We start from the raw sequence: 12,337 nt of genomic DNA on the forward strand, positions 1-12,337 counted from the left end.
CTGGAGTTTGCCCTCGAGTATCTAATAGATAACTGTCCACGCAGACTGAGTGCATTTGAAATGTTAGTCCTAAAGCCTGTGTTAAACCATTTATTCAACAAATCAGTTTTCATGAAAACATGTTGTTTACACAGCTTCATTTAATTATCTATTGTATTTCCCTTACAGTCTGTCTAGAAAGGATTTTCTTATATGGGAACATTAGGGCCTCTGGGCAGAGGAAGTTGATAAAGAGGCAAGAAGAGTAGAGGTTTACTGGTTCCACTAAGAGAAAGAAGATGGAGGTGGTGTACGGTCAGGCCACTCAAGATGGATGCTCTCTTGCTCTCTCTGTTCACTCCTGCTGACCAGTTCCTGCCTTACCTCACCCTACTCACAGGACTGACCTTCCCCCTCTTAGTCATAGAGCTTAATCAGTAACTATCTCCATGCTGGCCCCAGGCTCCAGCAGTCATTGTTCTTATCTTTGGGTCAGGTCAGAAGAGTTTCACTATGCTAGTTTATCAGAGAAAAACATCTGATCCTTGACTGACTTAATGGAAGGGTTAACCTACCTCCTGAGGAATCTGTATGCAGGTCAAGCAGCAACAGTTAGAACTGGACATGGAATAACAAAATGGTTCCAAACCGGGAAAGGAGTATGTCAAGGTTGTATATTGTCACCCTGCTTATTTAACTTGTATGCAGAGTACATCAATGCAAAATGCCAGGCTGGATGAAGCACAAACTAGAATCAACATTGCGGGGAGAAATATCAATAACCTCAGATATGCAGATGACACCACCCTTATGGCAGAAAGCAAAGAACTAAAGAGCCTCTTGATGAAAGTGAAAGAGGAGAGTGAAAAAGTTGGCTTAAAACTCAACATTCAGAAAACTAATCACATGGCATCTGATCCCATCACTTCATGGCAAATAGATGGGGAAACAGCGGAAACAGTGACAACCTTTACTTTTGGGGACTCCAAACTCAATGCAGGTGGTGATTGCAGCCATGAAATTAAAAGACACTTGCTCCTTGGAAGAAAAGTTATGACCAACCTAGACAGCATATTAAAAAGCAGAGACATTACTTTGCCAACAAAGGTCCGTCTAGTCAAAGTTATAGTTTTCCTAGTAGTCATGTATGGATGTGACAGTTGGACTATAAGAAAGCTGAGTGCCAAAGAATTGATGCTTTTGAACTGTGGTGTTGGAGAAGACTCTTGAGAATCCCTTGAACAGCAAGGCGATCCAACCAGTCCATCTTAAAGGAAATCAGCCTTGAATATTCATTGGAAGGACTAATACGAAGAACTGACTCATTGGAAAAGACCATGATGCTGAGAAAGATTGAAGGTGGGAGGAGAAGGGGACAACAGAGGATGAGATGGTTGTATGGCATCACCAACTCAATGGACATGACTTTGAGTAAACTCCAGGAGTTGGTGATGGACAGGGATGTCTGCGTGCTGCAGTCCATGGGGTAGCAAAGAGCTGGACATGACTAAGCGACTGAACTGAACTGAACTGATGAGAGGTGTGCTCCACTGCTCGTTTCCCTGGTAATAGATGGGCCAACCAGAAGTCAATTCCCCCTGTAACTGGTAACCTCTGCTCATCCCTACCCCTGCAGCTAATGTCTGATCTCTGCCTTATGCTGTGCGGGGGTCACTCCAAGATCTTTCTCTATCCAATAAACTGATATTCAGTAAATCATTGATGTCTCTGTCACTGTTCTGGGCTCTTTCTTCAGACTTAAGGCTGAGTGATTACAGGGCTTGAGAAACTTCATGGTGTAGCCCAATAGGTAATCAAGAAAAAAATGTATTACAAATGTTTGAAAAGTGGAATTAGGCTTAGCATTCATTGTAGGGCAAGATTAGAATTATCAAACAAAATGGGAAATCTACATTGAAATTATGGTAAGGCTAGTAAGGAGGCCAAGAAGACAAGAAGATTGGACTAATGGATGGCTGAAATGAAGATTAGGATTAAAATAGAGTTAATGCTGCTATTCTTTGCTGATGCCAGAGTAAATGTTGAATCCAAGCCATTTTGTGTTGGGACTAGAATGGAGGTGGAAGTGTTAGTCACTAAGTCGTGTCCGACTCTTTGTGACACCATGGACTGTAGCCTGCCAGGCTCCTCTCTCCATGAAATTCTCCAGGCAAGAAAATTGGAGTGCCATTCCCTTCTCCAGGGGATCTTCCCAACCCAGCAATTGAACCTGGGCTCCGCATTGCAGGTGGATTCTTTACCATCTGAGCCACCAAACCTAGGCTTTTCCTTTTTCTTATTTTATCAGCATGTACCTGAGAGAATTTGGTATTGGTGCCATTGCCATGGGAGAGCTGGGAGAAAGTATCTGTGAGATTAGGACTCCAGTACCCTTTACACGTTCTTTGGAGACATTTACTCACTCATTCTTTTATAGAACTAATTATGGGCCAGCTTTCTGCAACTTCTTGGTCCTTGCTTCTAGGACCCTGAAGTCCAGTGCAGGAACTGAGGAACACACACCATGTACCAAACTTCCTCAACACACACCATGTACCAAACTTCCTCAACACACACCATGTACCAAACTTCCTCCAGGCAGGGTATTGTTTCTTGTTTCCATGGGATACTTTGCAGCATGTTATAAACTCTTATTCCAGGGGAGCAAAGCAACTAAACACTTTTTTAGACTGGGATGATTTCCTCAAAGTTTTTTAAAAAAATACTTATTTGGTTGCACTGGGTCTCAGTTGCAGCATGCAAGATCTTTTAGTTGTAGCCTGCGAACACTTAGGGCATGTGGGGTCTAGTTCTCTGATCGGGGATGGAACCCAGGTGTGGAAGCATGGTCAGAGAAATCCCCAATTTCCTCAAAGTTTACTGAGAGCTTGAGAATTCTCACCTGGGCTGGGGAGACACTATTTGTATCCAACTGCAGGATGAAAATCATGAAAACTCAACCCAGTCCTCTCGGGTCCAAAGCTCTGACATTGTTAAGCTGCTACTAAATTCTGGGTCTTAGTTTCTGCATCTGATAAAGGATATTACATATTTCATAGTATTGTAATAGTGATTAAAAGAGCCAATGTCTGTGAACTACTTTAAATGGTACCTGGGATATCATACTCACTATTTAAATACCTAATAATAACAATACGATAATTATCATCTTTCTGAGCAAGAGTACAGGACTGTTGACCCTGGACAGGTCTTAGGTCAGAAGTCTGAGATGCCAGATGTAATGCCACATATTGCCATTAGCAGTGTTAGTCACTCAGTCATGTCCGACTCTTTGCGACTCCATGAGTTGTAGCCCGCCAGGCTCTTCTTTCCATAGGATTCTCCAGGCAAGAATACTGGAGTGGTTTGCCATTCCCTTCTCCAGAGGATCTTCCCGACCCAAGGATAGAACCCGGGTCTCCTGCATTGTAGGCAGATTCTTTACCATCCGAGCTACAGGGAAGATCCATTCAGTTCAGTTCAGTTCAGTCGCTCAGTCGTGTCCGACTCTCCGCAACCCCATGAATCACAGCACACCAGAAGATCCATTAGATGGCATCAATCCCTCCTTGTCAAAACTGCTCACCAGCATAAACATTTTGATGTCTCCCTCTCTGTCTTAGAGGTTGGTCTGTCATCTGTGGGGGCCAGAGAAGAGGAAACAGTAGAACTGAAGAAATTAAGGTTTCTCCTAAGCCTCTGTTCTGACTTCCAGCCCAAGTATACGGAAATGTTTGATGCTGGTATGAAAACAACTGCCTGTAATTGTGAAGCTGCCTGATGGAAGTCATGGGGCCTGGGATTTAGTCCTAACACTGTGTGTCCTTGGGTGAGTTTTGGAACCCCCTGGGCTTCACCTCCCTATCTCTTTGCTGTCATGTGGGGGTAAAATAGAATGAGATAGCAAAATAGACACATAGGGAGGTGGAAAAAACTTAAGGGAAAACTACAGTAGAAATTAGAAGTGGAGGTGAAGAAATAGTGACAATGTGACAAGGAGGTGAGTTAGAAATGGAAATGATAAAGCTGGGGAGATCATCATTTTGCGTGAAACACAAAATTGGGAAAATATTAAATTTGATTCATATGTTTCATGGAAGCATGGTCAGAGAAATCCCCAATTTCCTAACTCCGCTTAACACATTTTCAGTTTTTGTCTCTCTCTCTTTGTGTGTCTTTCTCTGTGTCGCACATACACACTCACACTTACATGCACAAACAGGGGGCTGTCAACCTTTTCTGTGGTATGATGGGTGTGAGGAGAGCAGAGTTGTGTGGACACAGACTTCCTGGCAAAACCACTGAGAAGCTGTTTGTGCTTTTCCAGCACATCGGGCAGCTCTCCCTCAGCTCTCCCTGGAGTCCACATCCTTCCCCAGCAACCTCCCGAGCGCCCTCTTTACCTCCTTGCTCCTCAGGGTGTATATGAGGGGGTTAAGTAAAGGAGTGCCCACTGCATAGAAAAGACCAAAGAACTTGCCCCTCTTCTGGGCGTAGGGATTTTTGGGCTGGAGGTAGACAGCAATGACTGAGCTGTAGAAGAGGGTGACCACAATGAGATGGGAGGAGCAGGTGCCCAGAGCCTTCCTCCATGCTGTGGCAGAGTTAATCCGCAGCACTGCCCGGGCAATGGCACCATAAGAAACCAGGATGAGGCTGAGAGGCACAACCAAGATGAAGACACTGGCAACAGCCATCTGGATCTCATTGTAGGTGGTGTCTCCACAGGAGAGGCGGATTAGAGCTGGGACCTCACACACAAAGTCATCCACTCGCCGGTGGTGGCAGAAAGGCAGGCGGAGGGTCGGTGGTGTCTGGACCACTGACTCCACCAGCCCAATGACCCAGGCCACGGCTGCCAGCTGCCGGCACAGGCGGGGGTGGATGATGGTGGCATAGTGGAGGGGCTGGCAGACAGCCACGTAGCGGTCAAAGGCCATCACGGTCAAGAGGACACACTCCGTGGTCCCCAGGAACAGGAAGATGAAGAGCTGGACAGAGCAGCCAAGGAAGCTGATGGTCTTTCTTGGGCCCCAGAGGTGGACCAGCATCTGCGGGACACAGCTGGTGGTGAAGCAGAGGTCCAGGAAGGAGAGGTTGGAGAGGAAAAAGTACATCGGGGAGTGGAGCCTGGGGTCCAGCATGGACAGCAGGATGATGAGTGTGTTGCCCACCAGGGTCAGGAGGTAAGAGATCAAGACAACCACGAAGAGGATTCTTTCAAGCCCTGGGTGTTCAGAGAAGCCCAGAAGGAGGAAGTCCACCGGGGAGCTGTGGTTGACCATGGCCTGTTCCTGTCCAGAGGGATGAGGGCTGCCTGAGTCGTGTGTTCCCACCTGTCTTAGAATAACTCGCCCTGGGTGCTTGTCAGGTCATACCAGGTGGATGTTCTCTTCTGTCATCACTCACGCAGTCTCTTTCCCAGCACGTCACCATCCAGCAGCTCCTTCTCTTCCTCTGTTCCTCCTGGTCAAATGTGGTCCAGTGAGAGAGAGGGAGCTATGAATGTGCAGAAGACAGATGGAGCTTCACACTGGTCTCAGATTCACTGGTTCAGTTTAAAGGGGGCTGGTGTAAAGCATGGGTTAATTAATTCACCCAACATGCATTTATGGAGTGCTGCTGTTTTCAGAGCACTATTCTAAGTGTTGTCTTTTTCCTTATGTATTTGTTGGAAGAAATAGCAAGGTATATACTTTGAATACATTTTCTGATTATAAATGTAGATTTGATCATTTCTCCCTTGTTCTGATGAATTTTTAGAGCTACTTATTTATGCTCCATGGATTTTGTGGTTGTTTATTTGCAAGGCAGCTTATGAGAAATGGAATGTTTATCTATGAGACAGGTTGTCCCCTTGTGTCTAATGACAGATAAATTTGCTTGCCTGAGTCACTGAAGCCGCAGTCCTGGTTGCTGAGTTGATCCACGTGCTCAGACTCTGCCACAGGAAGCCTACAGGCAGGAAGTGAGGTGGTCCCGTGTACATTAAAATCATGGAGAAGATCTCGGGAACATTGTCAAAGACTCCAAGATAAAGGTCAGGAATACCAACACACTGAGTGAATTAGAGAAAAAGTCAGAAAGATGAAGGACCAACTTGGGTAGGTGTATCAGGGAAAGCTTCCTAGAGGAGGTAACTGGATTAAAAAAAAGTAAATAGGGAAGTACTGGGGTATAGAAGGTCAGCTCAGGAATGGAGTAGAAGCTGCAGCCACTCTGGCAGTTGAGAGACAGGACTCAGGGTTCTCTGGTCTTATAAGATCTTCAGAAGGCTGCTGGGGGATGGGGGCAGGTGGCAAAAGTGCCCTGCAGCTCTAGGGTGGCCTGAACATCTCTCATCACAAGATCTCTATCTGTGTTTAAGCTCTATTGCTTCCCCTTCTTGCCAAAAACTTCTGCTTTTGTATCTCTCTTGGTTTGTTCTTTCTTTTTCTCCCATAGATCTTTTTTCCTTTATAGGATATAATTTAAAGTACTTTCAGATTGTTATATACTCAAATGAAAGTGTAAGCAAAGCATATCTCTATAGTCTAATGAGTAATAAAGTCAACCCAGTAAATGTGCCAACCTGGACTGAACCAACGTCTCAAGCATCTTAGATGCTCCCGGGGCCCCTCCCTGACTGCTCAATTGCCCACTCCTAAAAGTGTAACCACCATTTTGAATTTGTTTTTAACATTTTGAATTTTAAATTGTGACTTTGTTTTCTTTTTTGAAGATATATTTTACATACCATAAATTCACTCTTTTAAAGTGTAGGTTATCTAATGGTTTTTAGTATATTCATAAATTGTGCAACCAGCACTATCAGCTCCAGAATATTTCATCTCCCCAAAAAAGAAATCGCAGGCCCTTTGAGCAGTCATCACTTCCTTTATTTCTTTACTATAAAAGCCCTTGTATCCCTAATCAATAACCAACTATTTCTTAAGATTAATTCACCAACTATCATCCTAATATTTTTTTTGTATTTCTAACTATCTCATTCTTTTGCCATTTCACTCCCTTTTTTCCTCTGCTTTACTCCTGAGTCTCTTTAAGTGAGATCTTTCTTAGTGAGTCTCTCCTTTTTCTCTCCTTTGATCTGTCTTTTCGACTTTTTTTTCATTTAGTATCTTTCTCCTTTTCCTCTGATACATTCATTCTTCAGCTTATACATTGATTCAGTTTTTGCGCCCCAAAAGTACCAGCCTTGTGCTAGGAGCCGGGGCAGGGGTTGGCGGGTCCACTAAAAGGAGTTTTAAATAATCCAGTGATCGGTACCTGCTCTTCCTATTAGTCACAACATTTGTTAAATGCTCCCTATGAGTCAAGCTTGGTGCCAATCAACTCTTTGAACACCTGGTTCTCATAGTAACGCTGCAATATGATGTTATTATCCCAGATTTACCAAGAAGGGAACAGTTTCAGAGAGGTTAAGTAACTTGGCTAAGGTCAACCAGCCAGTTAGTTTCTGGGCCAAGATTCTAGTCCCTGTTTTAGTTTGAAGCTGTTGAGGACATGTGAAATGTGAAAACTCATGCCTCAAAGGAGGATAACAAGCTTTTCACTTACTCTCAATCAGATAAAAATCTCTTTTGCTGCCACTGATGACAAAACTCTTAACTGGTGCCTAGCCTTCTTTTGGACATCAAGGGGAAAATCTGAAGTAAAGAGGAATGGACATCCTTGAATGGGCAGTAGGTGTCTGATCACAATACAGATTGCTAATACTTAACTGCTAGGCACTTTTCTAAGCATATGAGCCTGTGATGTGTTGCAGTTGACTCATACTAGCTCCTGATTGTTAAATTTTCAGGAATTTTGTGAGACATATACTAAACTATTGGTAGGTTGAATCAGCCATGGCAGCTATATTTACATAATGGAAACTGGCAACGCTTCAATTTAGGACTCTGTCTCCCCACAGCCAAGCTGGTTGTTTAACCTTTGCCAGCACATCTCTGATTGTCCTTACCACAGTTCTGAGTGTTATCTTCCTTTTGGTGGTGGTGGTTCAGTTGCTAAGTAAGATGAGAAAATGGAAACTAAGAATATTTAAATAGCTGTGCTCCCTCTGGACAGCACATATACTAAAATTAGAATGATACAGAGACGATTAGCATGGCCCCTGCTCAAGAATGTTTAAATAACTTTACCCAGACAATGTAGTTAGTAAGCTGATATTTGAAATGAAGTAGTGGGTTGTAGAACCCACTCCAGTACTCTTGCCTGGAGAATCACCTCGGATAGAGGAGAGCAGGGGGCTGCCGTCCATGGGGCAGTAAAAAGTCAAACATGACTGAGCGACTCAGCACAGCACAGCACAGAGGGTTGTAGGGCCTCCCCTGCTGGCACTAGTGGTAAAGAACCAGATGAGGGTTCGATTCTGGGGTTGGGAAGATACCCTGGAGGAGGGAATGGCAACCCACTCTAGTATTCTCGCCTGGAGAATCCCACGGACAGAGGAGCCTGGCAGGCTACAGTCCATAGGGTCACAAACAGTCAGACATGACTGAAGTGACTTAGCATACACTCATGCAGTGGGTTGCAGAGACTGTGCCCCAACCACAGCCCTGAGCATCTCTGGAGGGAAGGCGAGGCCAATGGAGTGGAGGTCAGAGTTACCTATGCTGTGGAGCTCCTTTCCACCAATCTTCTCTCTCTGTCTGCAGGAGCTGTTAGCCTGTTTTTGTGGCAAGGGAGGTTAAAGATTGACACTGGTGTGGTGATGGAGGGAGGGGTCCCAGGATTCCCATCCGATGGAGAGGTAGCCCTCATTACTCTGCTAAGACCCTGGGGCCTCACAGTTTACAGGCAATTAGCTAGATATTCCCCCAGGAGAATATCTAGAGGAGATGTGCCAGCAATAGTCATCCCTGTGGGAGGTAAAAAGGTCACCCACCAATTCTGTCAATAGGGAGAACAAAGTGATCTCTCCTTTTCTCCACCTCCAGAGAGTCCCCCCTAGGCTTCCAGATAGTCCTTTCAAGCCTCTGATTCATCAATTCAGGATCCCATTTTAATTTTTTTGGCTCTGCCTGAGGTCTTAGTTGCCATGGATAGGGTTCTCTCTAGTTGTGATGCCAGGGTTTCATAGCACGTGGGCTCTTAATTCCCGATCAGGGATTGAACTGCAGCCCCTGCATCGGAAGGTGGATTCTCAACCTCAGGACCATCAAGGGAGTCCCAGGATGCCACATTTATTTTATTTTTTAAAATTGATTAATTAATTTTATTGTTGAGTGTGCTGGGTCTTCGTGGCTATGCTCAGGCTTTTTCAGGTTGCAGCCAGGTGGAGCTACTCTCTGGCTGTGGTGCTCGGGCATGTGGGATCTTCCAAGACCAGGGATCAAACCCCTGTCTCTTGCATTGGCAGGTGGTTTCTTAACCACTGAACTATGAGGGAAGTCCTCGCCTGCTTTTTAAAGTTCTCTACTTCTTCCTTTTCCATTTCAAAGCACACTGTAGTGACACAGAATTATAAGACCCTAGGGTTGGAAGGAAAGTTATGACCAACCTAGATAGCATATTAAAAAGCAGAGACACTACTTTGCCAACAAAGGTCCGTCTAGTCAAGGTTATGGTTTTTCCCGTGGTCATGTATGGATGTGAGAGTTGGACTGTGAAGAAAGCTGATCGCCGAAGAATTGATGCTTTTGAACTGTGGTGCTGGAGAAGACTGTTGAGAGTCCCTTGGACTGCAAGGAGATCCAACCGGTCCATTCTAAAGGAGATCAATCCTGGGTGTTCATTGGAAGGACTGATGCTAAAGCTGAAACTCTAATACTTTGGCCACCTCATGTGAAGAGTTGACTCACTGGAAAAGAGTCTGATGCTGGGAGGGATTGGGGGCGGGAGGAGAAGGGGATGGCAGAGAATGAGATGGCTGGATGGCATGACCGACTCAATGGACATGAGTTTGCGTGAACTCTGGTAGTTGGTGATAGACAGGGAGGCCTGGCATGCTGTGATTCATGGTGTCGCAAAGAGTCAGACATGACTGAGCGACTGAACTGAACTGAGGGTTGGAAGAGCACTTAAGCGTTCAGTCTAACCCTCATATGATGTAGCTGCATCATTATCACGCCCTTCCCCCATCAGAGCAGGGCTATGGAGTCCTCTAATAAATGGCATCCTGGCCCAGTCCAGATCTCAATGGATCTGCTAGGTGCATGGACCTACCCAGTAGTCATCACTGCAGACCCTGAATATATAACTGGAATGCATGTACTTGGTAGTTGGTAGAATCTCTACAACTGCCCTTTGGTCTGTGGAGTAAGAGAGGTGGGAGTGGGTGGGAGATGTGGAGTGTGGGGCACCCACGTTGGAAGGGCTGTGAGAAGGCGACCATCAGGCTGGGTTAGGGCTCTGAGACTGCTGAGAGCTCATGTCTTCTGGGCACACAGTTGGGGCAGGGCACCACTGAATGTCCTCATACCTCCTCCCTGGACCAGTGCAACCACTGGGCCCAGAGAGAGAAGCCCTTTCTCCTGCAGTTCCTCCTGAACCCTCTGAGAAACCTTAATGTCCTCCTCACTGTAAAGGGGAAATCTTGAAAGGAATTCTGTCCAATAATACATAGCAGTTATTGAAGCTGAATTTGGAGCTGAGTCAATATATTGGTAACTGGTATGCACCTACAAATAAAATAAATATAAATGTGCACAGTCCTTACTTTAAAAAAAATTTATAATTTTTATACTTTTGACTGGGCTGTGTGGCTTGTGGGATCTTACTTCCCAGAACAGGGATCGACCCCACACCCTCAGCAGTGAAAGCACAGAGTCCTAACTACTGGTCCACCAGGGAATTCCCTACTGTCCTTCCTTTTAAAAAATACTGCCAGCACAGGGACCTCCTTGGTGGTCCAGACTTTGCCTTCCAGTGCAAGGGGTGTGAGTTGAAAACATCAATCAGAAGCAATATTGTAACAAATTCAATAAAAGCCTTAAAAACAAACAAGAACAAAGACACCAATATGTTTTTTAAAAATACTGCCAGCACATTATTCATACATTGCACACCTCATTTTGTTCATTTGCTAGATGATCTTCTTAATTTCTTGTTAACTCCTTTGGTTAACTCCTAGAGGTTCTGAAATGGTTGTTTCTATTTTGTCCAAATTTATTAATTAGTTTTGAGAAGAAGATTTGCTGGAACCTCTCAGCTAGGCACTCTGCCTCCACTGAATTTCTACTCTAACCATCAGTAAATAAAAATTCAAAGTAGGTTTGGGTTTGGTTTGTATTTCTAAAGCATTACTTTTTCTATTCTGTTAATAGTGTGCTTTCAAAGCACTTTCTCACATTCTCTCATGAGACTTTACTCCTAGAAGGAAAGGAAGCATCTTCCCCAGGGAGGACTCGATGGGTGGATTGATTTGGTCAAGGCCACTTCATCATCCTGGGGCAAGAAGGGAGGTTCATGGGCTTATGCGCTACTTATTCCATCTCCTTAACCTGTTAGAATTCCCACAGTCTAATTCTACTCCTTGTCTGATTTATTTTTATATTCCTAGAGAATAAACAGGGTCTTCTCAGGTGGCTCAGTAGTAAAGAACCAATGCAGGAGATGTGGGTTCAATCCCTGGGTAGGGAAGATCCCCTGGAGAAGGAAATGACAACCCACTCTAGTATTCTTGCCTGGGAAATCCCATGGACAGAGGAGCCTGGCGGGCTACAGTCCATGGGGTCACAAAAGAGGCGGGCATGACTTAGCAACTAAGCAACACAAACTACAGAGAATAAATAAGCTGAGACTATTCTGTCTTCAGAGAATATTCTCTGAAGAGAATTTTACTTTTTTAGGACACGGAGCAAGAGAATCCATTCTGATGCTGTATTTGTAGCCAAGGATGTGTGACAACTCCTGAGAAAAAAAGTGTTTTTGATCAGGAATGAAGGCAGCTGGGGAGTCTGGGTCTGTTCTGTCTCTGGGAATGAGGTAATTTGACACAGGAAGGGAGGAGCAAAGAGGGATGACTAGGATCCCAGGTTTGTTTTCTTGAAAGGGCAGCATTTCCCTGAACTCTGGCCCTCACTGTGTAGGGAATCCCCTGGGTTAGTCTTTCCTGGAAGGATCCCATGTTTCCTCCTGTAACAGCTGCAGGCTGTAAATCCCCAACTCCAGTGGGCAGGTTCTCTGTTGTCACTAGGGTCTGGCCAGTCAGGAGCAGCATGACACTCAGTGAGTTTGGAGGTGAGGATTTCTATTTGTGAAATCTGTAAGGGGAGGGGGATTTACTTTAACTGACCAGAGGGGTAACTGACACAGCTCTAAAACTCTGTGTCTTAAAGTATAGTGTATTAATAGATACAGATATGAAACTCAGTTATGCCAACAGTTTCAAAAATGATGGCCACTGAAGAGATGG

The 12,337-nt window shown here is 44.8% G+C and overlaps 1 protein-coding gene and 1 non-coding gene across 2 annotated transcripts; one reads left to right on the plus strand and one right to left on the minus strand.

Moving 5' to 3' along the window:
- Positions 1-4,325: 4,325 nt before the first annotated feature.
- On the minus strand, positions 4,326-5,406 carry LOC129543395 (olfactory receptor 2H1). The gene has a single exon (XM_055406474.2). The coding sequence runs from the start codon at positions 5,262-5,264 to the stop codon at positions 4,326-4,328; it is 939 nt and encodes a 312-aa protein (XP_055262449.2). The 5' UTR covers positions 5,265-5,406.
- A 2,623-nt stretch (positions 5,407-8,029) lies between these two features.
- LOC129543932 (U6 spliceosomal RNA) lies at positions 8,030-8,135 on the plus strand. Its single transcript, XR_008683386.1, has one exon. It is a non-coding gene; the product is annotated as a U6 spliceosomal RNA (small nuclear RNA).
- Positions 8,136-12,337: the final 4,202 nt, after the last annotated feature.

Source organism: Moschus berezovskii, chromosome 23 (assembly GCF_049115385.1).
Source record: "Moschus berezovskii isolate FMDL1 chromosome 23, NW_MosBer_1.0, whole genome shotgun sequence".
Lineage (NCBI taxonomy): Eukaryota > Metazoa > Chordata > Mammalia > Artiodactyla > Moschidae > Moschus > Moschus berezovskii.

Excerpts from the sequence above, each read along its gene's own strand:
- LOC129543395 (XM_055406474.2), bottom strand. The coding sequence starts at position 5,264 with ATGGTCAACCACAGCTCCCCGGTGGACTTCCTCCTTCTGGGCTTCTCT.